General features: G+C 46.8%; 1 protein-coding gene across 6 annotated transcripts in view; it reads left to right on the top strand.

The window, feature by feature from the left end:
• The window catches only part of SEPTIN5 (septin 5), a 91,884-nt gene that overhangs the window by 44,017 nt on the left and 21,124 nt on the right, over positions 1-26,743 (top strand). Inside the window, exon 1 of one of the 6 annotated variants that reach the window (XM_084820422.1) lies at positions 16,834-17,010. The exons of 2 other annotated variants lie outside the window; for them this stretch is intronic. In XM_084820422.1, coding sequence (XP_084676548.1) covers positions 16,921-17,010 — 90 coding nt within the window. In that variant the 5' untranslated portion in view covers positions 16,834-16,920. Of the gene's footprint in view, positions 1-16,833; positions 17,011-17,057; positions 17,263-17,368; positions 17,568-26,743 lie in introns of those variants that run through there. 3 more of the 6 variants (XM_084820423.1, XM_084820426.1, XM_084820425.1) reach the window with 3 other exon arrangements.

Here is a 26,743-nt window from a genome sequence, read left to right as displayed (position 1 = left end):
TGTTTCGACACTTGGTCTTTATCAAGGGAAAAACTCTTGGTTGTTGGAGGATTCCCTCTCCCTTGCTTCTTCCAAAGCTGTGCCTTTTTGACTCTGGTTTCCAGCCTTACAGCTGTTTTTTCTGGTCCTCATTGGCACTGTTGGGGCACACGTTACCCACTCCTGCTGTAAACAGACAAAAATGTGACACTGTAAATAGAGGGAAAGGTTCTGTTTAGTCCCTGAAATAAAGAATGCTCTCCTTTTTGAGCTGAAGACAGACTAAACATGTAGTCTGGGGTCGGATTGGGACTTCTGGAAGGTTGGATTTGTCCCCCAGTGTATGCCCTGGCTGTGGGCTTCCAAGATTTAGAGGTGCCAAGAAAGTGATAGGTCAGATCCAGGTTTGCTTACAAGGAGATTTTTATTGAGTACTTACAGCACTCAGGCGTACCCAATGGTTGGATCAGGAAAAGCTCTGAACCAAGAGCTCTGCTACAAGATTACTTTTATATCATACATGTTATTCAGGCGTAGCAGTGAGGCAGTATGACAGGTGCAAGCATTAATTAGAGTTCATCTACGCCTTTCCCGGCATAGCCTAGCAGTGCTTGGTAACATATTTGGCAGAAGCAAGACTAAGCCAATTTTCTCAGCATGGACACCTGTGGGTTAAGATAAACATAGCTTCACTTCTCAGGCACATCCTAGGCTCTGATAAGATAAACGGTAGCAGGGCTCATTAGCATGGAATGTGCTGAGGGGGTGCTAAACCGGCCTTTGACTCGTCTTATGAGCCGAGAGGCCCAACTGCAAGGGATTGCAACTAATAATGAACCAAAGCAGAGAGCATTATGGATCTCTAAGCATCTGTGAAACTACTATTAGCTTGCTTACAGGCCTGGGGCCCTACACCCGGCCCTGAGGTTCTGCACATCTGCTCTCCGCTGACACTCCAGGGATTCAAATGGGAGCATCTCTTGACCCTAACTGGAGATGCTGGGGACTGAATTCAGGACCTTTTGCCTGCAAAGCAGGTGCTCTACCACTGAGCTACGGACCTTCCCTAAACCAAGGACTGAAAAGGTCCAAAAATAAGACCTGTTTCCCCCAGTGCTAAGGAGCTCAAGTGCATCTCAGCTGACAGGCTGCTTATTCGGGTAAAATAATTCACCCATTCATAAATCTCCCTAATCGTGTCTGCACTCAACCTGTCAAATGGAGACAAAGCACCTCTAGGCTCCTTTGATTTCACTCTGCCAAGGATATTAGACAAAGGGGCGGTTGTTTCTCCTGGTGTGGCCGTGGGTCTGAAAGGAGGACCCACACTTGTATTCTTTGCCAGCCCCCGGAATGTATGTCTTTTGTGTCGTTCGGCTGCCTTGATACCGCTGACACAGAAACATAATACTTGTCACTTCAAACGCAAATTTGTTCTTGTTGAGGTCAAGGGCAGGTTCAGTTGGAGGTAGTCCAAGGCTTGTGACATCCTTGACAAATGCTTTTTTAAAAAAGCGACAACCCACCCTCCCCACTTACTGCATTTCCGTGATGGAAACTGGGATGGATGACTTGACTTGGGCCACCTGCTGTATCATTGTCGAAGATGGGCTTTGAACACAGCCAGCATGGTGTAGTGGTGAGAGTGTTGGACTGGGAGTTGGGAGATCCGGGTTCTAGTCCCTGCTTGGCCGTGGAAGCTCCCTGAGTGACTTTGGGCCAGTCACAGACTCTCAGCCCAACCCACCTCACAGGGTTGTTGTTATGAGGATAAAATGGAGGAGGGGCAGGATTACGTATGCTGCCTTGGGTTCCTTAAGGAGGAAAAAAGGCAGGATATAAATGTAATAAAAAAAATAAGGCCCAGAAGTAGGAACAGATTGAATGTTTGGGCCCGAACAACTTGATGTGTGAATTTGATCTGAATATGGGCCTGTAGCCTGAAATGTTGTGGTGAAGGGGGCCTAAAAGTTAGCAATGGACAGATCTATCAATTTCAGGTTCTCTCTGCTTCTCATTTTTCCAATCTTAGGTTTGGTTTATCTCAAACGTCGAGAATTTCTCCAATCTTAAATTCAAGTTTGTCCCAACTTTGAGAATGGTCTTTTGTTTTAAGTTTGCATGAAAATTCGTAAGTATTTTTGTGCACATTTCTTCTAAATGTGTGCATTTTAGCCCAGTACACAGATTTTGCCAGCGTTGTTCTTCAAAGTTATTTTCCTGAATTTACACATTTTTTGAATGCGTTGGTTTGAAGGGAGAATTCCACTGAGAAATTCGGAGAAGTGGGAATTTTGAAGGATAACTGTGCTTTGGTCGGCACAGTGGTTGGAAAGGCTGAAATTGGGTAAGTTTGCATTAAAATGCGAAGTGAACAAATTTCTGCTCCATTCTTACTAAGAGTACAAGGTGAAATGGAGGGAACTGACTTGGAATAGCCAGAATCTGAATAGAGGCAACCTAACATCTTGCACATACGATCCTGCCTTTATACCGAATCAGAGTGTGGTTTGGATGATCTGGGATTAAGTTTACAGCCAGTTCTTTGACGGGGTAAAGCTGCTTTTAGATGGGTAGATGGAAGTGGTTGCCAGCGAATGGGTATTGTAATCCTGTCTCATTCTTCTTGCTCTACCAGAAAGTCATCTACTTCCAACCAATCTGTAAAAAATAATGGTCTAGCTCTGTGGCTTTCAAGCATGTGTGTGTGTGTGTGTGTGTGTGTGTGAGAACTCGTGTAACATGTTGAGATGACAATGTGCAGCTGTTGTGAAAAAGGCAAATTCCATGTTGGGCATAAATAGAAAGGGAATTGAAAATAAAACTGCCACAATCAATCTCCCCTCCTACAAATCTGTGGTGCGACCACACTTGGAATACTGTGTAGAGTCCTAGTCACCGCACCCCAAAAAGGATATTGCAAAGTTGGAAAAGGTGTAGAAAAGGACAACCAAAATGATCAAGGGGCTGGAGCAACTCCCCTATGAGGAAAGGTTACAATGTCTGGGACTGTTTAGCTTAGAAAAACGTTGCGTATGGGAGACATAATAGAAGTGTCAAAATGATACCTGCTACAGAGAAAGTCAGGAGACATTTTTCTCCATCTCCCATAATACTAGAACCCAGGGTCATCCCATGAAGCTGATTGGTGGGAGATTCAGGACAGAGAAAAGGAAGGGCTTCTTCTCACAGCGCATAGCTAGACTATGGAATTCACCTCCACAAGATGTAGTGATGGCCACCAACTGGGATGGCTTTAAAAGGGTATTACACAAATTCATGGAGGATCAGGCTATGAATGGCCGCTAGTCCTGATAGATATATGCTACCTCCACTGTCAGAGGCAGGATGCCTGTGTACACCAGCTGCTGGGGCGTATGGGTGGGAGGGTGCTGTTGCACTCATGCCCTGCTTGTGGGTTTCCCACAGGCAACTAGTTGTCCACTGTGTGAACAGAATGGATGAGATGAACCAGTCTCTTCTTATGTTCTAATGTTCTTAAATAGCATAGCAGAGATCTTGGAGGTGGAGGGCTAAAGAAATGTTACTTGCAAACATGCTTCCCGGTTGTTGGGGAACATGCATGGGGTGGGGTTGATGCTGTGGGCTTGTTCTGCTTGTGGGCTTCCTGTAGGCAGCTGTTTGGCCACTGTGTGAACAGAATGGCGGACTGGATGGGACTTTTTGGTCTGATTCAGCAGGGCTCTTGACGTTCTGTGGAACCCTGCCTTCTCACTCCCTGACCCACACAAAGTAAAAAAGAAAGAAGAAAAACTGCTCGGAAGTAATTTAACAATCACTCTTTTTTGCAGACCGCCCGGGGGATGTCTCTGGCTCCCTAGATGCCATAGGGCCATAGCTCAGTGTGACAGAGCACATGCACACTTCCTATGTTGGTTGAAATACTGGCCTAGCTAATGTAGCAGACACCCAATTTACAACCAACGGATGGTGGTCACTGTCTGTATCAGCCCAGTGCTTCCCTCTAGTGGAGCAGCAGAATTCTGCAAGAGCAGACAGCGTTTTTATTCTCTGCGCCAGGTTAGGGCCAAGTCACTCCTTGCTGGTTATGCTTTTGCGATGAACCTGAGCCTGGTTTGACCAAAGCCATGTAAAAGTACTAAGACTACATTTTGGAAGACGAGAAGGCCAGGCATTCTGCCAAGTCCGTCATTGGCAGTTGCCGGTTACGGTGTCATTTCCTCTGTCTCACTCTGTTTCCTACTTGTTAGGCAAGGTTGCAATATAGTTTGGATGGGTAAGCTTCGATGGAGAATCATAGCATAGCACAGAACGCATGCCTTGTGCACTTATACAGCTGGCTTTTGACTTACACACGGTGCCTTTTGAAATCTCCCATATACAGTTCATCAGCAGAAGCCGATCTGTTTAAAAGTACAGATTTCCTAGCTTGGGGGGGGGGGGGTCAAAAATAGCAGCTCCTTGGTAGAGATGTGAAAGCCTGAAACAACCCTCACAAGAAAGCTCAATATTAAATGTGCAGGTGCACACACATACACACACACACACACTTCTTTTCATTCCCCCCCCCCAAGGATTTTTGTAAAATTTGTGGGAAAACCCTGGTTTCCACCCATTTTTTCTAGTTTCACCCCTATTCAGAAGTAATGTAAACATTTCTTGTCATTACGGCTTTTGGCTCAGGACTGGATTATTTCATCTGCCAGATCATGAGAAACCTTCTTGTCAACTCAGGCCTGTAATGTCAGGAGGAAGTTAATCTTACTCCTTTTTGGCTTCTTGTTATTATTTGGGGATTGTCGCACCCTATCTGACCACCCCCTTAAGAGGCCTTCAGCTAACAGGTTACATACTTTTATTTACTATATTTATGAATTTGCTCTGGCTGTGGCCTAACTCAGGGGTGGGCAGAAGGCAGATTGGGAACTACCAGTAGATTCCCAGGTGATTTACCATAGATTGGCAAGGATTTCTGACTCCCAGTGGTTTAACAACATCAGAAAGAACACGTGCTTCCTTCCCCGCTCCTGAATTAGGCTGCTAGAATCAGCAACATTTGGAAGGGAAAAGATTTGTGTGTGAGTTCCAGTTCTTGTCCTGAAAAAATTTCCTGGGCTGAACATGTGCTCAGAGGCACTTTGTTCCTCAATTCCGTGTTGACCTTCCACAGCCATTGTTTTGCACCTGGCTCCAGAAGGAAGAGTTGGGCCTGGTAGTTGTCCCTGAACAGCACCTGGACGGCAGACTGAGCAAGGCACTGTCAGGGATGAGACCCAGCCTTTTCAGATGTCTGACAGCTCCGATTCTGAGTCAGAGTTAGAGCTGCTAGATCAAAGCATGGGGGAAGGACCCACCTTAGAGCACCAAGATGCTGGGGGGTTTCCTCCAATGGCCTTGACGAACAGATGGCCCAGGCTGAGTCTCTGCCCCTTCCCTCCACTGTGGGAATTCAAGGTTCTGAGGAGGAGGAAGAGGGGCGTGACTTGAGAGACGCTAGGGCACGTCACAAAGCCAAGTGGGAAAAGTTAGGGGCAGGGCTCAGATCAGATAGCCACTCTTGGAAGCCAACGTAAGAGGGAGCCACCCTAAGGGAAGCAATCTGGGCCATAAAGTTCATACCCAAACTGCCGGCAACTTCTCCACCCTCTGGTTTCATTTCCTCTGCTTAGAGATTGTTGATTAGTTGTTTAGGGCCTGGGGCAGTCTGAGAGTTTCATGGAATCTGCATTTGTAGAGAGGCCAGTCTCTTGCAAAATAACGTCATAATAGCCTGAAGCTTTGTCTCGTTGTGGTGTCGATTGAGAAGGGGAAAGACTATCCATTCTTGACAGGCACACAGGTCACCTGGTCACAGTCTTCCATACTATGGTGAAATGCACTGTATTTCTATTTCAACAGCGACGACAGTAATAATGGCATCTACATTTTGTATCTGTACATATCAATTAGCATATGCACATTTTATGCAAATCAGTGTTAGCGATGTCGGAGAAATCCACAACGGAATTGAATGAGTTCGGATTTCTGTGAATCTGATGCCCAGATTCCACAGTGGACCAGGTTTTCCCATGTCACAGAGATTCCACTGACTTGGGGACTGATTTTTTTTACTTGCTGGAATTTTATGCAAATGTAGTTGTAGAAAAATACATAAAATTAAAAAACCACCAGCTGAAAATGTGCATTTCCTCCACAGGCTAAAGCATGAAATGCACATTGCGGGCGGGGGGGGGGAGCTGTGCATTTTCACTAGAGCGAATTTGCGCAAATCTGGGACATGGAGAAAACCCTGATACTGTCAATGAGCGGACGATGGAATGAAAGGCACCTGACAATCCATGAAACGCAGACAGAATTGATTTTACAAAACGCATGCATCCCTAATCAGTGCCCTTGTTTGTCCTCTCTTCTGTTGATGAATTTCCTCTCTTTTGGCAATTTATAAGCAGCCACCCTACTTCCTTCTTTCTGTTCTCCAGTCCATCCCATGATTGCCTGGGGCCTTTACCGTAGGGATGGGCAGAGAAGGGTTCATTACCACCGCCAGTCACATTTCAGCTCTGTACCGGCAGAGAGAATTGCAGGAGAATTGCACTTGAACCACAAACCACAATGTTGGGACACTTCTTCATGTGAGAAGCACTGGAAAGCCTTTCATGTAGAACTTTAAAACGACTGGAGATTTGATGGAATCGCCGCCACCAAAGACTGGATTGAAATCCAGTGCTTTTCACTCGAGGCAAGCGAGTGCCCTGACAAAGTGGCAGGCACAGAATGCTTGAATTGTTCCAGTTCGCTTTGATGCAGCTGTTGACTTGGTTGACAAAGGGCTCTCTTAGAGAGACGTGTATCTGATGCACGAGATGGAATCAGCATGGTACCAAGTGGTGTAAAAGCACAAAAATGCAGCTTTCTTTATGTCCCAAGGTCATCTGGGGAGAGGCGGTACGTTCTGAGAGGGAGAGCTGAGTTTCGTGGAAAGCAGTGACATCACATCCTGTGCCTGGTAATCCCCGGTAGAGAGGAATGAAAATGGCCGCCTGAAATTCTCCACCCTATTTGCAGGCAGTGAAATGTCTCCACCGATGAGGAGAAATTCTCCCAACAGTTCCCCATCAGTAGCAAAGCTTCTCTCTCCCCCTCCCGCCCCCTAAGTTTGTGTTTTGCTGCTGCTGCAAGCAACTGTGGCTAGAAATGCGCTAGCTATCCTTTTTCATCACCCACAAGCTCCAGGCCTAGCACTGTTCCGGAGCAGTGTGTGTGAGAATGAAATTGTGACCACCACAATTGTGACCACCACGCTCAAAATGGCTGAGCATATTCAGCAAATATCCTGCAACGTGGCTGTCTTGTTGTGGGGAGGCGTGGCCCAAAAGAGAATCCTCAGGGGAAACAAAACTCTTTTGAGAAATGTTGACTCAGTTCTAGATAAAATTCACAAAATGCCGTGCTTGGACGTTCTCTTCAGTAGTATGGGTGGCTATCATATCTAAGTGAGTGACATGGGAAACGGGCTGTGGCTCAGTGGTACAGCAGCTGCTTTGCCCGCAGAAGGTGCCAGGCTCAGGCCTCGGCATCATCTGTTTGGGCTGGGAATGAAACCTGCCTGAAATCCTGGAGCATTACTGCATGTCGGTGTAGCCAATATGAAGCTAGACGGACGGAGTGTCTGACTTGGTATGAAGCGGCGTCCTATGTCCCTATCTGTTTTTTGTTTTCCCCCAGCTACTACATGAGGTCATCCGTCCTTTAGAAAGCACCTTTGCTAAAGCCACCTGCCCAGGGCAGGGGCTGAGCTGGCTCCTGGAAGCACTGGGCAAATGTGCTTTGCCCATCCTGTGCCTTTCCTGTGCAGGGAAGTCAAAGGACGAGCACAGCTGACTCTCCCACTGGTGCTTCGGCTGGGGACTCGATGACATCTGTGTTCCCCACCCCTGATGTCACAGGCAAGGCCCTGCCCACTGATGTCATCTGGCCCATGGGTGGGTGGTGGTCCAGGGAGGCAATCCACCCCTCAGACCCATATGGTTCCCCACCCCTGATCTAAAGGGCACCCGGTTAGGGGAAGGCTGCCATCAGGGCCAGTGTCAAGGTTAGGCATGGTTAGGCACCTGTGTAGAGCCCCCTGGACTTCCTCTTCACCATTGCACTCCAGCCTTCCTCTCTCTGCAGCCATTTCTCTCCACAGGACCACTAACGGCCTCCCTGACATGCTGTGCCCTGACATCAAAGTCCATATATTGACATGAACGTCTGCAAAGGGGGAGTGTTCTCAGATCTGCCATGGCTCCTCCGGGGTTGGCGTCAAGGGTAGGCATGGTTGGGCACCTGCCGAGGACCCACACTCCAGCAGGGGCTACTGACAAGAGCCCCCTGGGCTTCCTCCTCACCATTGCAACCTGCTGGTTCACCTGCCTCTCGCTCTGGCCCAGACAACGGTGGTGGTGAGACGGAGGAGCAGGAGATGCCACGGGCTGCTTGCTCCCCGGCTCTCTGCCTGTCAAGCAAGCAAGTGGGAGTAGTGATGAGAAGGAGGGCAAGGAGCAAGAGCGGCTGGTGACAATGGCAGTGAGAAGGCAGATGCACAGAGAGAGGGGGCCTATTGAAGGCGTCTTGCCCAAAGGCCCGTAAAACCCTGGAGCTGGCTCTGGCTGCTGAACCAGATCGTGGTCCCAATCATGGACAGCTTGCGATCTCTGCAGCAGCAGAGAGGCACATTTCCCCCCCCCATCGCTCCATTAACTGGCGACCCAACAAAGAAGATGCTGACATTCTGAGCATCCCTGAAGGCAGGTGCTTCCATAGCTCCGTTCAGCAAATCCCGGCTTCCAAAACAGAACTGTTGTAATTCAACCAAGCTGTTTGGTGCTGTGAATCGGCAGAGGGTAATTATGTGATGCAACAGCTGTCACGCAAATGTAAGTTTCTGGCTCTTGGAACATTTCCCAGCTCTCATTCCAATTTCTGAACAGCCACTCAAGTTCTATAAAAAGTCTATTTTTAACTTCCCTGATGATGTGTTGTCAGGAAAGACAATTTTGCTGGCAATTTTGGCATTTGGTTCTTCTACTCCCTTCAACCGTCTCCATTCACACCTCATAAAATTCAGTTTGTTATAGATGGCTTCCCATAAGCTGGGAGTAATCCCTCTAATGGCAAAGGCAGGTGGTGAGTGCTGATGGAAATGGAGCCGAAACAGGATCGATGTGAAACAAGAGTTAGGTATTGGCATGCTCAGGGGTACCAAAAGGAAAAAAAAAAACCCTGGGACACAACTCTCCCAGTCCCATAAGGACTGAGCATGCTCAGTAGCCATGGAACATTCAGAGTCAGCTGGGAAAGAATAAATGGAAAACTGTGTGTATGCGCAAAATGGAATGGCCTATTGGAGAAGGGCATGGCTGGCTGGAACCTTGCACAGGAGAACTCCCATTAGGAGGCGAGGATACATTCGCAACACTTCTTGTTGTTGTTGTTGCAGGTCCCACTTGTTGCATCTAAAGGCAGGGCTTCGTTCTCACAACCTTGACATGCCCAATCTGTGAACACTCAAAATGGCAGAGGTAACCTCTCTAATAAGCCTGTAGATTAGTTGAGTGGTAGAGCACATATTTGCATGCAGAATGCCCCAGTTTCCCTGTCTGGCATATCCAGCCAACAGGATCCAGTAGCAGGTGATGGAAAGGACTTCTGCCTGAGCATTGTGAGAACCTGGGAGGACAATCAGAACAGACTCTACAATGCCAGTGTGGTGTGGTGGCTAGAGTGTTGGACCGGGAGTCGGGAGATCCAGGTTCTAGTCCCCACTCGGCCATGAAGCTCACTGGGTGACTTTGGGCCAGTCACAGACTCTCAGCCCAACACACCTCATAGGGTTGTTGTCATGAGGATAAAATGGAGAGGAGGAGGATTATGTACGCCGCCTTGGGTTCTTAAGGAGGAAAAAAGGTGGGATATAAATGTAATAAATAAATGCTGGCTAGATCAAGCATGTTGAACCCCTTTCAGCTTGAGGGCCAAATTCCATTTTGGAGAATCTCTTGGGGGCCACATTCCAGCGATGGGAATGTTTCACAGAACATCTACAGTACATCCATGGAAACAGCCTTGATAGCCCTGTATGATGACCCATGTTGGGAGAGAGACATGGGGAGTGTGGGCTTGTTGATTCTCCTTGATCTCTCAGCGGCTTTTGATCCTCTCCCTGACAAGGCCCGCCTGGCGCCAACATTGTCATCTTTTCGGTGCCAGGTTAAAACTGCCCTCCTCCCTCAGGCATTAGGCACCTGTAATGAGTCTTTTGATCAGATCCTGGATAGTCTCTGGCTTTGTTTTAAATTGTTTTAGATGTATGTTGTTGTCATGCGTGTTACCTGTTCTAAGTCCTTATGTGAATGGCTCAATACTTTATATCATGTATTTTAATGGTTTTTAATTTTTGTGAACCGCCCAGAGAGCTTCGGCTATGGGGCACTATAGAAACATAAGAAATGACATGAAATGAAAGGGTGGGACAAAATGGGGTGAGGCCAAAATTCCCCAAATGCCTGCATATATTCCCTTAATGCTCTTACCGCAAGCAATTAAGCTTTAGGAGAGGCAGTTCAACCTTTTAGAATATGGGAAAAATTGCACAAAATTTGGGAAACCATTGAACCGAGATTTGCCTTGAGGTTCTGCACTCATGGGCTAGATGGACAATGTATATGACCAATTATAAGCCAGTTTCCTATGTTCTATATTCCACTGGGCTGCCGTTTCCTTGGCTCGCCTGCAACTTGGAAATTTGGGTCCATGTAACAATAGGTCCATCTAGCTCAGCATCCTGCTTTCAACAGTGAGCAGCCAAATAATTCTAGAATGCCTACAAGCTGGGCATGAAGACAATAACGATCTCCTGTGGTTTGGCCCCAGTCAACTGATAGGTTGAGGCAACAATGCCTTTGATGAGAAAGGTGCCACAAAAATGTTATCTTATTTTGATCTTCACAAACATTACGCTTCTCAGTACCAGAAAATGCCCAGGACCCTGTTGCCTTCCAGCCCAACAACGATAGGATCTCTGTCTTTAATTTATAGCTGAGTGTGTTTGGCTGTGTGCATGCATGTACATCCCCCCCCCCCATTTCCCTTGCGTTTCGAAAGTTATCACTATATGTTCCAGTAGAACAGGGAACCTTCTTTTGTGGGAAATAAGCTAAAAACGGAAATGAAGGAGAGATGTAGGCTGGCTCCAGGTTTGAGGGTGTCCAGGGCAGAATGTCCTGTGACCCCCATGACTTGTGGGGCACTAGCAGTGGGTCTTACCTTGCCCCCAAGTGCGCACACCACTGATACGTGCCCCAGGCCTCTCTCTTTTCCAGCCCAGTGCTCTTAGCAGCAGGTAGCTTTATGTTGTTGTTGCTGGCACTGCCAGAAAGCACTTGGTGGTTTCTGGATGCCATCTTGCTTTTCCCACAATGCACCAGTAAAAGGGTGCCGTGGGAAAAGCCAGACAGATCCTCATTACACTCTGGGGTTGACTATATATTATTTAGTCTGTTCTTTCTTTAATGCTTCCTTTTTTTAATTTTGTTTTGCATTTCTTGGTGTGGCAGGCTCTGGAAAGGATTGATTTATTTTGTTTGGTTTGGACGATAGAGACTGTTAGGAAAGCGCCTGTCATAGCGTCAACGAGAATTGAACTCACAGACTGTCTCAGCGACAAGTCTGTCATTTGGCCAGGTTACCGATCAGCCAAATCAGGGCCTCAGAGAAGGCCAGAAGTATGTCCAAAAGCAGATTAGTAGATGGGAGACAGCACAGATGTATTAAAACAGCTGTCTGAGCCCTTAGAATTTATAACCTAATGAATGTATAACCTTCTCCAGCCTCGTGCCCTCCAGATGGGTTGGACTACAAATCCCATCATTCCCAAACAGCATGGCAGATGGGTGGGCAGGCTGGGGAGGATGGGACTTGAAGGCCAAGGTTGCGTAAGGCTGACCTAATGACATTCTTGTACTGGGCAGTGTTGGATCTTGAACACTCCTGCAACTCCAACCTTGGCCTGATTTGCAAATAGACACCATCTCTCTGTCTGTCTGACTGTCATTGGCTTCCACATTATTGTTGAAAGTACTTGGATTTGCTCCAGTCCTTCCAATTTATTGCTCAAAATCACTGCCCCTCTTTTTGCCCTTTTGAGGACAAATTCTTGAATGGTTACAATTTTGTTAATCTAACTTGTTCTCTTTTGGATTTTAAAAGATGTTTTAATATTTTTAGTGTTCTTGTTTTTATTGTGTTAAGCCGTTATTGCTTTAAACTGATGTCTTTTTAGCAGATAAGGCGGTATATAAATGTTAGTAATACATAGATCTAATAAATTCAGGATGCAAGCTTGGCTGTTGCCATAAATGCCATAAATGCCAGGTTTTAGGGCTGATTTTCCCCCTCCCCCCTCAAGGGTACCCCCTTGAGTTTTTTTTACCCCTAAAGATATTTTTTTGTACTTCTGAAAATCGTAAGCTTTGGTGCCCTTTTGGCTACATAAGGATCCATATTGTGAGAATGAGTTCACTATAGTTTATAAGATGGCTCCTGATACACAGCAAGGGATTGGGGAGAAAACTAAATTCTCTCAAGAATGATCTAGAACAGGGGATAGGCAACCTTTTTGGGCTTGTGAGCACATTTGGTAATTTGAGAAACTGTCATGGGCACTACCACAAAATGGCTGCTATGGGAGGCGTGGCTAGTTACAAAGGACATGTAACTTGCCCAGAAGACTGAGCACAAGGCTAAGGTGGGGTTTGAGCCCTCAAACACTATACAATTCCTGTGAAGCCACACTTTTTAGCACCCACGGAATTCATTTAATATGTTAATTCAAAGAGAGTGGGAGGGGTAGGGCACTATGTTGGCTGCACCTGACCTAGAACATTGAGGCGGAGGGTTGAGAAAGTTAAGGTGCAATCTTATGCGTGTATATAGACAGAAAAATTCCTACAACTTCCAGCATCCCCCAGCCACCTATGCTGGCTGGGGCATGCTGGGAGTTGTGGGACTTTTTTCTGTCTATACACGCATAGGATTGCAGCCTTAGTCCCACTTTGTAGGCTAGAGAAAGGGTGGAGTTGCATTATTTTATTGTTGTTTTTAAATGGTATTTTAAACTGTTTTGAACTTTTCAGAAAAGTAGTACATAAATATTTTAATTTAATATACGTATATGTCGGGGCTAGGCCATGGGCAGCTGTCTGGGATGAGCCAGGAACCAGGACAAGCCAGTAATTGGGACAAAAGAGTTAGAACCAGAGGACAAATCAGGAGACAAGACTGAGAGATAACCAAGGATGCAGGAACACCCCAGAGCTCCGGAAGACCTTGTGCCTGGAAGAAGGCTCAACTGAAGCAGGAAGTCCTTATATACTCCTTCCTGTCCAGAAGGATCCAATGGCCAGTGTGGGTGGGCGGAGCCAGTCCAACGGCAGAAGATTCTTCACTGAGTGGGTTGCCATTTGCAGTTCAACGGTTCACCACACAGGGCACTGCACACAGATCCAGCAGTTCTTGACACAGCATAACATACTTCTACTGGGCCTTATTTGTAGAGGTACAAAATCACAGAGGTTTCTTACTAGCTTCCGGTCAAGATAAATCACAAAGTGCTTTGCCCACCTTTAAAAACCAGTTTATTGAACACACTTTATTAAATCGATCCTCCAAGCTAGTGCTCTGTTAGTCTAGTACTTCTAGGCGGTGATCCCCTCGTATGGAATTTTTGGTTTCTTTTATTTTAATCAAGCCCTGAATGTAAGCGCCTGCCTGGTAGCCATGGGCAATAAGGGTCTGCATGCAGGCGAGTGAGCAGGCTGGCAGGGGAGGGTCGGAGCGCTTTGTCCCTCCTTTATGTCTGCAAAAAACCAGGTGGAGTGGAAGAGGATGGAAGCCCCCTCCTCTGAGCCCAGCAGCGGGCTGCTGGTGGTGGGGTGGAGCTTTCTGTCTCTCCTCTGCCAGCCAGAAGGCTAGTACCTTTTGTGAGCCTGTTTACAAGGCTGGTTTTATTTATATTTAAGCTGTTACATTATTCCATTAAGGGTGCAACCATATGCATGTTTAGTCAGAAAAAAAGTCCTACAATTCCCAGCGTGCTCTAGTCAGCCATGTTGGCTGGGGCATGCTGGGAGTTGTAGGACTTTTTCTGTCTAAAGATATGTAGGATTCTGTCCTAATGCATTTAGAAAGCAATCTTATGGTCCCAGGACTAGTGTCCCAGAAACCATAAGATTGTTCAGATTCTTCCTTCCAAGGTCAGAGATAGTTCTCGGACCTCAGAAAAGGGAGTTGGAGATCCATTCCCTATCCCCTTGCAGCTGGCACAGAACGAACCGTACAGGCTGCCTTCTGAGGTCGGAAAAGCAACATTGGTCGAGGAGGAGGAGGGGGGGGAGGAGGAAAGGGGGTGTTCCGGTGGTCAGGGAGTGGAAGAGACCGGTGAGCTCAGGATGCAAATTATCATGAGCCTCTTCCAGCCTACTTCCCCCAGCCTCTGAAGTGTCCTTGGTAGATGGGCTTAAAAAAAGCCCATCTAGCAAAATCTGCAGGGCGGGAGGACAGAGAGGCAAATATCACCTTTGCTGCTCCTCTCGCCCTGCACTGGATGATCAGATGCCTTTGAGTTTAGGGACTTCTGATCACCGAGGCTGCAATCAATAGGATTGCGACCTTAATCAGCTAAAAAGGTGTTCTCTATTTATCACCACCTTGATGGCCTTTTAGCAAATAAGGTGGTGTCTAGATGTTATTAATAAATAATAAAAATTGGGGCAGCAGTTTTTTTTGGTAAAAACACCTTAAATATAAATAGAAAAACAGCAGATGGAAAGCATCGTTTTTAAAAGAGCCATTTTTATCTGTGTGTGAGAGAAGGATGAGCATTTCTTTGAAGAGGATGTCTGCTGTGACAAATGTGTGTATCATCTAATAATAAAATGCTTCTTACCTCAAAACTATTGGTGTTATTTACCAATATGGAAATGTATTTGATTGATTTGTAATTGACTAACAGCTAGGGATGGGAAAAACATTCATTCAGTTCTCATTTTAATGCCAGCTTACCCAGTTTGCACTTTCTGAATCAATCTAGAAACAGAAATACAGCGATGCTTCAATATTTGCATTTTATTAAATTTTGGGATGCATTTCTCCAATAAAAAAAAGCAAAAATGTGTATATTTAGGGGAGAGTGTGCCTCAAAATGCATAGACAAGTGAAAATAACATATAGAAATGCATAAGGGAAATGGCTTGGAAAAATGCGTATATTAGGAAAAGTGCATAGAAAAATTTGTATAGTAGGAGAAGTGCATGCAGGCATCTCCCTCACAAACTGATGTGAAAATGAGATGAAATGAATTTAAGGTTGGAAAAGTGAGATGCTGAGTGAAACTGAACTTGACATCTCTAGTAATAGCATGATATCCTATGCATATTTACTCAAGAGTAAGCCCCACTGTGTTCAATAGGGTTTACTACCAAATAAATGCGAGTTAGGATTAGAGATGTCAGAGAAATCCACAACAGAATCAAATGAGTTTGGATTTCTATGAATCCCACCCATGGATTCCTCAGTGTACTGGCCTTTCCCAAGTCACATTCGGATTCGGTGGACTTGTGGACCATTTTTTTACTTTCTGGAATTTTGCTCAAATTTAGTTGTAGAAAAATATGTAAAAAAAAACACCACTGCCTGAAAATGCGCATTTCCCTCATAGGCTAAAGCATGAAAATGTGCATTGGGGGGATTTGCACATTTTAGGGAGGGGGATTTGCGCATTTTTGCAAGGGCGACGTTGTGCAAGTGCGAATTAGCACAAATTTGGAGAATTGGAAAAAAAACCCAATTCTCTCAATGAGTAGATGACAGAATGAAAATTGCCTGACAATCCACGAACCGCAGATGGAACAGATTTTAAAAAATCCATACCTCCCTAGTTGGGATCATAGCTTAAAACTCATATTGCTGGTTGATGTAAAGTTTTCTGTAAGTGTGTGTGTGTGTGTGTGTGTGTCTGTAATTTGACTTTGTATCCAGTCCTTCCTGCAAGGTGTTCAGGGCACAGTAGCCCTGTGAGGTAGCTTAGCCTGAGATAATAACAGGTCACATGGTGAGATTTATTTATTTATTTATTTATTTATTTATTTAAAGCATTCATGCCCCGCTCTTTGATTGGAAAGGCTCCTCGAGTTGCTTACACAACTGTAGAAACCAGACCATCCATGCCATCAGGCTTACAATCTCAAAAAAGGCACAGCACAAAAGGAAAAAGGGATGCAGAGGGAAAAGGTTGTGCAGAGATCTGAATCCAGTGGTGCTGTTTGGTAATTTTAGGCTGTGGATTTAATGGTCTTACCAATCTCTCTCTCGCCCACTGTAGATGGTAATGTGTATTATTTCGCTTACTTCAGAACGTGAAAAGACAGCCCTGCCTGGCTGGGGATGGATCGTCCAGTGCCTTCCAGTGAATGGAAGCCCTGGACTTTGCCCTAACATCCTGTCCTAACGGTGCCACTGCATTCAACCTGGCCCTGATCTGACACTCTAACCACTGCACGGTGCTGCTGTTATCTCTGCACGGGTGTGTGAAATGTCACCCGTGAAGCGTCTCTTAGCTGCAGTTGTGTGTGTTGTCTGTCATCTTTTTCCTGCTCCACCCTCTCCTGTGAGCAAGGCTGCAAGAGAAGCACAGGAAATTCTAGCCAGCTGGCTGCTGTCGGAGCTCTTTGCCTTGCAGAAAAGGCCCAGGCTCTGTGTGTGTGTGCGTGTGTGTGTGTGTGTGTGTGTGTGTGCGTGTGTGTGTGTGGGCGGGGGTGGCTGCCTTATGGATTTAGTCAAAGCTGGGAGGGAGCATATGGGTTGGGCTTTCTCTTTATTTTGGCCCATGGTGACTCCTGGCTCTGCCTGCTGTTGGTTATTATGGATTCAATCATTATTCAGGAGCGATTGGTAGAGAGGTTGCTTTCGCCCAGGACGCAGACCCAGCGAAGTCATTCCGCCAAGCTGAAGGTACAGGGATATATTTATAGCAATATCCGAGCGGGAGGAGCGGGGTGGGGTGGGGAGGCAGGCGAGAATGGTGCCCGAGGGGAACCATTTAGCCCAGGAAGAGAATCCCGAAGGGCAGAACGGCAGAAAGAAGCCGGTAAGGAGGTGGCCGGGGGGGGGGGGGAGCTCAAGGCCCAGAGTTTGGGATGCGGAGGGTGCTGTTAGCAGCAGCAGCAGCTGAGAGACAAATGAAGCGGTGATGGGTTATAAAAGGCAAGTGATGAAATACCAGCCTATTTCTGGGTTCTTGTTGCAGCCAATGGCTTTCCCTACTGCCGAGGTTTGTTTAGGTTAACGGGGAGGGAAAAAATAAAATGAAACACACGCAGACACAGACAAGCACACGCCATGCATGAATGCGCTGCCTTTCGCGTTTCATCGGCCATTGTGTTTATATGTGGGGGTGTCTTGGTTTCCCCCCATCCCTGTTCCCTACTGCTGTGGGGGATACTGACCAGTGGCCTAGTTTTGCATCATCTGCACAGTATAGCTGGATGGACCCAAGGGGTGTGAGGATGGTGAGTGTGTCTGTGTTGTGTGCATTCATGCGCAGAGAGCTGGGGATGTGATTGTGTGTTTCTGAGCCAACTTGGGCGTGTTATATATGTGTATGTTTGTATTCTATGTGTATACTGATGCTGTTATGGTAAATCTGGCTGATTGATGTCCACCGGCATGCAAAGTGGGAACTGGAGATGCATGCTGTTTTCATTTTATTTTGATTTGCTTTACGCAGGGAACTGGGTAGAAGACAGACCATGGTTTTCCTGCCTTTTGTCATTGGCTGCTTTTGTTTGAGTCTATAGCTTTCCTACAGAATGCTATCGAGGCTGACGGAGGTAGCCAGAGAAAGGTTTGGGTTGAGCATTTGGTCCAGAGGCTGGAGCTGCAAAAGTACCCTGCTAAGAATAAGGCAGATGGCAGGTGTCTAGAATTTGCATGGTGTGTCTCAGGTGGCCTCCTTGTTCCATGTATCACTGGTCATCCAAAGCTTCTGAGAGAAAGAAAGAAGCCAGAGGTGTGACAAAGGGGTAAAGCCCCCTTAATTCCCAGGGGTGTAGTGATGCAGACTGGACATTGGGGACAAAATCCAGAGCCCCACAGCGTAGTGGGACACAAATGACTAAATGATGGGATTTACTGGGGTTGATGCTGCTCGCACAGTAACATTTCTTCTGATTTAAACCCCCCCCCCCCGTTATAATCAAGGGGTGGCCAGCAGGGCTGCATGCATATGGTTACAGATGCCCATTTTTTATATTTATTTTAAAAATATTATCCTCCTCTACAACAAAACAAGGCTTATTCTTAAGTAAATATGTTTGGCATCAGGGCAGCGGAAGCAAACTCCATGTCATTCCTGTAGGCACGATGGTGCTAGGATTTGAGTGAATTTAAAATGTGAAACTGCACATGTGCAAAGTTTTTTTAAAAAAAACATCTGGATAGGCACACAGCCCGGGAATGTAGATGCAGTTGTAAAGCTTGGAATGGTGGTGGTGGAGAGAAATGTTAGTTGTGTGCTTCACAACTGAAGTAATGCACATGACCATCTGAAGGTCCCGGTCGTAAGACTGTTAAATCCAGGGTCTAAAATTACTACTGTTAATCCCCCCTCCAATAATGCAAGTACTGATGTATAGTCTTGCAGCTAGACGTGAACTGTTTCCTGCTGTCTGCCCTCCCGAAGCCACAAAAATAATACCACCTAATGATGATATAGCATTCTTGATTGCTCAAAGGGTTTCCCATATGTTCTCTTGATGTTAGCCTTACAAGAACCCTGTAAGGTGGGGCTGTATGATTAAGGGAGGGACCGTAGTGCAGTGGTCAAGCATGTGTGGTACATGCAGAAGATTCCAGTTTTGGGCCCTGGCATCTCTAGTTTAACTGGATCTTGAGAAGCAGGGCTAAGAAAGAGATGAGTCTTTGGAAGGCCATGGCCAGTTGGAGTAGACAAATGTTCCTCCATATTACAGCCTTCTCCAACCTGGTGCCTTCCAGATGTTTTGGACTACACGTCTCATCAACTCCAGTCAGCATGGCCAATGGTCAGGGATGGTGGGAATTGCAGTCAACACATCTGGACGTTGCCTACCATTGCAATATATAACAAGGCAGAGTTGAACAACTGAAATGTCTCTAGAAAAAAGAGGTTTTTTTTTTTTTTTAAAAGCCCTCCAGGAGTGGGAAATCTGGGTTAAATATAAGAAGAAGTTTCCTAAATTCAAGACATGGTCAGTGAGAGCCTTAAGGTGGCCACATGTGCTCCTTTTCAGAGGACTGCCCTCTATTTGAAGGCATCCTCTGTATTTGAAGGCATCCTCACCTGGTCACAATCTTCTGCACTATGGCGAGATGTATTGCTACTTATATTCTAATAATTATTCCTAAATGTGCATCCAAAAATTAGCACAGATTTCTATGCACAGAGCATTTGTTTCCTCTTCTTTGACGATTCATCAGTGGCCGTCCTAGCTTTCAGCTCTCTCCAGCCATTCCTCTGCACGAGACCACTAATGATCTCTCCGACATGATATGTCCCGACCCCAATGAGCCCCCTTCCCCCGTGAGTCCCCCTTCTCGCCACCACTGACACCAGCTGCAATTGCTCCTCATCCTCTTTCTCATCATGGCCGCCACTTGCTTGCTTGACAGGCAGACGGCCAGGGAGCAAGCAGGCCAGGGCATCTACCACTCTTCCTTCTCACCACCACCACCATTGTCTGGGCCAGAGCAAGAGACAATTGAACAAGCAGGTTGCAGTGGTGAAGGGGAGGAGCAAGGCCAGGGGGCTCTCGTCAGTGTTGACTTGAAATGTTGGCAGGGGCATCAAAGGCAGAAAAGTGTCTTGGGATGGCATTGCCGGGAATTGAACCTCTGAACTTTTCTACTGAGCTCTTTCCCTTTGCTATAGTTTCCTTCTGCATTTTCAGACCACCTTTGCCCTTCTTTCCTGTTTTTTGCTGTTTGGATACTGTCTTTCCTTCTTTCTCCTCTTTTGTTCCATAACTCTCTTTTGTGCCTGTCTGGCTTCCTTATCGGATGGTACGTTCCCATGTAGCAGGGAGACCTGTTTAGCATACTCTTCATGTGTAGAGCTCAGCCATCTGGGGCCAGTGGTCAGGAATTATGGGAGTTGTAGTTCAAAACAGCTGGAGGCCACCAGGAAGCCTGGTATATAGGGCGTATGGCTCATGGCATGCAGTCGATAATTGGCTCTACTGCTTCCCCCTCCGTAAATTAATTTGGACCTGGCTCTGATTTGTGGACTTCTGGGTTCTAGTAAAAAACACAGTAGATCCCACCACAAGCTCGAAGTCTGTGCATTGCTCAGTGCCAGAAATCGAGACCTAAAGCCTCCTCGGTACTGGCTGCCTGGACTCTCCTGAAAGACCTCCAGAGAGGGAGATCCCACCACTTTTCTAGATAATTGATGGTTCCCTAATGTGTACGGGTCAGGGAGGGGAACTGTTTTTGACACTAAATCGTCTTCAGTGTTCCTAACACTGAGACTGTACAGTCTCAAAAAATGCCACTGACAATGTTGCCCCTGAGTCCCACTGGGTGTGCCAGCCTTGGCATGAGAAGATAAAATGTAACAGGAAAAGGGCTACTGAAAATATTTCAAACAGAACATCATGCTCGTGCTCCAGCTGTCCCTATTCAGCAGAGAAAATCCCTATTTCAGGGGTGTTGAGCCTCAGGCCAGCTGGCCGAATCCAGCCCACCTGGGTTCTCAGTTTGGTCCTCCAAGGTTTGCCAGCTGGCCACACCCTTTCCCCTAGCGCTGATGGTTTGGTGGTTTCCTGGCTTTGCACAATTGTTTTCCTATTATAAAAGGCCGGAATTTACTCTCCTAAGGCTTAGTTACTGGTACTGAGAGCTTTAAGCTAAAATGTGCTGTTATTCTTTGGTATTTTGGCCTGGCCTCCTTGGCCTTTTCCCCTTTTGCTTTTGGCTCTGCCCACCACTGGGATACAAGCCCCCGAAAGCTTCTTTGGCTCTTGGGTCCTTGGGTTGAAAGAGGTTCAACGGCTCTGTCCTATTTCATGGTACCTGTCAGGAATGAATCTGAGCGTGTGGAGATGTCTGGCAGGTCAGACTCAGAATCTGAATGGGAAGTGCTAGAACAGAGGGAGGCAACCTCCCTAGTGAGCCCAGATATGGTGAGATTTTCTTTCCAAGACCTTGACACACAGATGGCCCAGCCTGAACAGAGAACTCAAGTTTCGGAGGAGGGGCGTGACTTGAGGGATGGTAGGGTCCGTCGCAGAGCGAAGTGGGAAAAGTTGGAGGCAGGGCTCAGGCGCTCTGCCAGGTTGGCCACATGGGGAAGCCTATGTGGGAGGGAGCCACCCTAAGGGAAGGGACATCCCTGAGAAGCTAATCTGGCTGAGAAGTTCTTGCCCAGGCTGCCAGCAACTTCTCTAACTTCCACCTCATATCCTCTATTGATATTCGTAGATGTGTGGATTAGCTGGTTCTATGCAGTCTGAGAGCGTCCTAGAATCTGCATTTGTAAAGAATCGAGTCCTAGTGTAGCCCGAAGCCTTGTTTCCTGGAGTGTGTTGATTGTGAAGGGGGAGGATGAAGGAACCTGACAGTAGAACCACTCTCCCTGGTAGAACCACTCTCCCTATTTTTTGCCTTTAGGGAAGAAGTATTTTCATGGAGTTCAGTGGGACTTATTCCAAAGTAAGAGGGCAAAGGATTGCACCTATTGGTTGCTAACCTGAAATGAAAGAGGGCCAAGGTGACATCTCCTGTTTAAGTCTTCTTCTTGTTTTTATTATTATATTTACATTTCTATCCCACTTTTTTCCTCTTGCAAGAATCATAGGCAGCTGACGTTCTCCTCCTCTCCAATTTATCCTCACCCCAACAACCCTGCAAGGTAGGTTAGGCTGAGAGTCAGTGACTGGCCCAAAGTCACCCAGTGAACCTCATGGCCGAATGAGGACAAGAACCCAGATGTCCTGAGTCCCGGTCTAACACTCTAACCACTACACCACACTGCCTTTCTTCTTCTTCTTCTTCTTCTTCTTCTTCTTCTTCTTCTTCTTCTTCTTCTTCTTCTTCTTCTTCTCCCCCCCTGCAAGGATATGTAGTTCTATGCTTGCTTTCTTCTGAGCAAGCATGCAGCAGTTCAAGCTGCAAGAATTCACATTCTGTTAAACATTCTTAAGTTAAAAAAAATGTTTGCAGCCAATTTACTTTCATACCCTGCTTCTAAAGCCATTGCTGGACAGGACTATTGAAGACAAAAAATTAAATAAGAGTCCAGTCAATTCATTGGAGTCCAGATGTTGGAGCAAATTTGTTATCTGTTGTTGCTCTAGAGGCAGTGGTGGAGGGAATTTGTGGCCCTCCAGATGTTTGGCTTGTTTGTTTATGAATGTATGAGTCACCTCTAGCTGAAATGGGACCCTCCCAAGGGGACTTACAATGAAAACTGAAACCAATTTGAAAAGTTTAAAAACATCTTGAACAGCAGAACTAAAAGCAGGAGAGAATCCTTAAAAAAAAAAAGAGCGCGGAGCTAATATCTTTAAAATACTAGACATATTGTTGGGCTCTTATTCCCATCATCCCTGCTGGAAGGGGCTGGTGGTAGTTGGAGTCCAATCAGTTCTGGAGGGCTACAGAGGGTAGGAACAGAAACAGTGTTTTCAGATTACAAGAAAGCCCAAATCCCTGAAATGTTAGGAAGACCGTCTGACCTAGTTTCACTCTGGGGCATTGTGGGAAGTCAAAATGGAGGCTAGTAGACCCAGCTTCCTGGCATGGAGGGGCATGTTGTCAGTGCTGGTGAGCTCTGCTGGGGCAGGGGGACCCTGGCAGCTGCCCTAAGATGCCAGGTGCTGACACCAGACTTGTGTGTGTGCGGCTTTGTGCTGTGTTGAAACCCCACCCACCCTTTTGCAACTTCTTTGTTTCCCTCCACACTGAGAAATTTCTCTGAAATTCTCACCCCTTCCTACAAGTTTGGTTAGCTAAGTAGCCCACTGGTTTGACTCAGCATAAATCAGCTTTCTCAGTCACACCCAGAGTTGACTCTGAGCTCCAGAGTTGTTTGAAGTGTCACGTCGTCTTTGTACAGATTTGAGAACGTGAACATCACACATCCATCTTGAGAGTCTGTTTGCCATGCTGGCTTCAAGACTGTGGGGGCCATCAGGCCTGACTCCTTGAACGAGCCTCCCTAATCTGGAAGAGTCAGAACATGCAAATGGAGAATTCTCTTAGGCTGCACCTGATCTTCTTGGATATGGTGTGCCAAGTGGAAATGGTAGAATGGTTAGGATGGTGGGCCCTCTGCTGGTCTTGGGGCCCTGGCAAATGCCCAACCATGCCACCCTCTGGAGCCAGCCCCGTCTCTTTGCTGAGGCACATTTCCCAGACTTTGGAACTGAGAAGGTGGAGCAGTGATGGATGGAGACACCTGGGTGTGACACAAGCTAAGAAGATATTGGAAAAATCATCCTGAAAGGATGGTGGAACTGCTGGGAGAAAGAGGCCTCTGTGTAGCAGGAGGAGAGAGCAGCCAACAGGACCTCCTTGAGTTCTCGAGAGCTATGAATGCTGCATTCAGAGTCTGTCTGCTGAGTCAGTTTGGAATTCCATGGGCATCACCAGGCCCGTGAATCTCCTGTCCCCTCTGAGGCCAGCAGGAAGTGGGCTGCCTCTTTCTGAAGCCAAGGTAAACACTGAGGAGATGGTGGCTTTGTGTTTCGTATTTTAGCCCCTTCAAGCCCCTCAGTGTTGTGGGGCTGCTGGAAGCAGTCTTTGGCCTTGACCAGCAGTGAGCTGTGAATTTTCTTCAGTCGTCATACCTGTATTCCTTCTTGGTCATTGCAGATATGCATTTTCAACACAACTGGAGAATTGGCAGAGGACCTGGGTGTTGGTTAATATGTTTCAGCATCGTATTTACCGGAGGCGTTGAACCCAAATTCCATTTTGGATAAGCTCATGGGGGACTAAGCTCACAGGGGTTGCATTCCAGTGGCAGACAAGGCCAAAGGCCAAAGGCGCGGAGCCACCCCCCAAAAAACGCAAGCGTGTTTTAGCTTAAAGCCTTTACTGCCAGTAACTAAGCCTTAGTCGGAATTCCACTGGCATAAGCAGAGTTATGCATCTGGGCCAGCTCTGGGAATAAAGCACTTGCTGCCAGAAAGTGAGCCTTGGGAGAGGGATTTTAGCCTTTTAGAATGGGGAAAGAACCTACACAAAAGCCAGGAAACCACCAAATGATTGGTGGTCAGGGGAAAGGGGAAGAAGGCGTGGCCCTCTGGGGAATCCCAGATTTGGCCCCTGGGCCTGAAAGATGCGACTGCAGGCTTCAACCACATGGAGACACTAAAATGAATTAAAATGAATTAGACAGCAATTCGAGGGCCCCTATATAGAGTCTAGGGGTCCATAGGGTAGTTCGGATTCCTGGATCAGAGGTCGGAGACAACTTTCTGACCCTGGACCCAGGAGTCTGAGCTCCCCTCCCCCTCACAGCCAGCACAGAGATGACTGCCCTGGCTGCCTCTCCAAGGTCTCAAAGGTGACCTCGGAGGAAAGGGAAAAGGGGCGTGCAGGGGGCAAGGAGGGGAGGAGATGGCTCATGCCATATCACCAGGCCTCCCCAGCCTCCGTCCCTCCCCGATGCCTCAACCCATCTAGCAAAAACACAGACCGGGAGGAGCGCAGAGGTGAAGATCGCCTCCACTGCGCCTCCCGCTCAGCTTTGGATGGCCGTATGCCTCCATGTTCAGAGCCTTACGGCCATCCCCATAGCACTGCGCCCTTAATGTTTTAAAAGCAAAATAACTCAAGAGGTGGGCAGCCCTGGGGCCCCTTCATATACATGCCAAGTTCCAGATGTGTAGGTTTCATGATCGTGGAGCCAGTTCTTTATTATTATAGATAGCTGTATTGTGTGTGTGTGTGTGCGTGCGCACGCACGCACGCATGTGTGTGTGTGTGCATATAAGGACTGCGCCCTTAATATGTTTTTAAAACAAAATAACCCAGAGGTGGGCAGCCCTGGGGCACCTTAGTATACATGCCTTCATACACCGCCCCAGGGGCCCCTTAATATACACACACCTAGGCACCCCTTAATATGCACCCCTTAATATGCACCCCTTAATACGCACCCCTTAATATGCACCCCTTAAAACACACCCTTAGTATACACCCTTAACATGCACCCCTTAACACGCACCCCTTAACACGCACCCCGTAACACGCACCCCTTAACACACACCCTTAGTATACACCCTTAGTATACACCCTTGAGACGCAGCCCTTAACACATACCTTAAAACACACCCTTAGTATACACCCTTAACACGCACCCCTTAACACACAACCCTTAACACGCACCCCTTAATACACACCCCTTAATACACACACCTAGGGGTCCCTTAATACACACACACATACACACAGCACTTCGACTCAATTGTTTCACCCTCAAACTCCTTTGAACTTGAGACTCTCTTGAAACGTCTCATTAAGAAAAAAAAATTTGACGTCTCATTAATTGGCCACAAGTGTCCATCACAGTAATACGGAAGGAGAGAATTGGGATCCGTACATCTTCCTTTCAACCTTGACAGGCATTTTATCACAAAAGCACTCTTCAGCAAATTCGTTTATCCATCAAACAATGGAACGTTCTTCCTCGGGAGATGCCAAGGAAATGATCAACCCAGTGACCTTTCCCTCCCCCTCCCCTTAATTATGATTACTGCTGCTTAACATTTTAATCATGTTGGGTATTGGGGCCAACCTGCAGCTCTTGGCTGAAAGTTAAGCTGGTCTTGGTCTGGTCAGAGCCTGGATAGAAGACCTCCGGGGAGCTCCCTGTATAGTGCCCTTGAGAAAGATAGGCTAGCATTGCCTCAGTTGCTCAGATGTGGTGGACTATAAGTCCCATCAGCCCCAGCAAGCATGACAAGCCAGTAAACTCAAAATAACTGCCTTATCTCCCCATTCCCCTCCAACCAATCAAGTTCTTCCATGGGCCATTATTTTTGTAATCAGGAATCTGTCTTCAGCCAAGGCAAACTATTGGTCCATCTTGCTCAGTATTGCCTACTCCAACCTTTCCCAAACTGGTGCCTTCCAGGTGTTGGGGACTTCAAGTCCCATCAACCCCAGCCAGGCTTGTGGAAGTCTGGGCTATACCAACTGGAAGTGGCTTTCCAAAGCTACTTTCTCCAACCCTACCTGGAGATGCCGGGGATTGAACCTGGGACCTTCTGCATACAAAGGAGGGGCTCTACCACTGAGCTACAGCCTTTCTTCTAATTAAAGGTTGCCAATCTTTGCTGATGGGATCTGAGCTAGTGGTGACTGACCAAGAAAGAGATCTTGGGGATGTGGTGGACAGCTCAATTAAAATTTTAACCCAGTGTGCAGCGGCTGTGAAAAAAGCAAATTCCGTGTTAGGCATAATTAGGAAAGGAATTGAAAATAAAACTGCCAAGATCATAATCCCCTTACACAAACCTATGGTGCGACCAGACTTAGAATACGGTGTAGAGTTCTGGTCACTGCACCTAAAAAAGGATATTGTAGAGCTGGAAAAAGTGGAGAAAAGGGCAACTGAAATGATCAAGGGGCTGGAGCTATTCCCCTATGAGGAAAATTTACAACTTCTGGGACTGTTTAGCTTAGAAAAAAGGCAAGT

The sequence above is a fragment of the Heloderma suspectum genome, chromosome 13 (genome assembly GCF_057233095.1).
Source record: "Heloderma suspectum isolate Gila_16-S chromosome 13, 16-S_ref, whole genome shotgun sequence".
In the NCBI taxonomy this organism is placed as follows: Eukaryota; Metazoa; Chordata; class Lepidosauria; order Squamata; family Helodermatidae; genus Heloderma; species Heloderma suspectum.
Note: the sequence above shows the minus strand (reverse complement) of the source record. Positions and strands in the feature narration are given on the sequence as shown.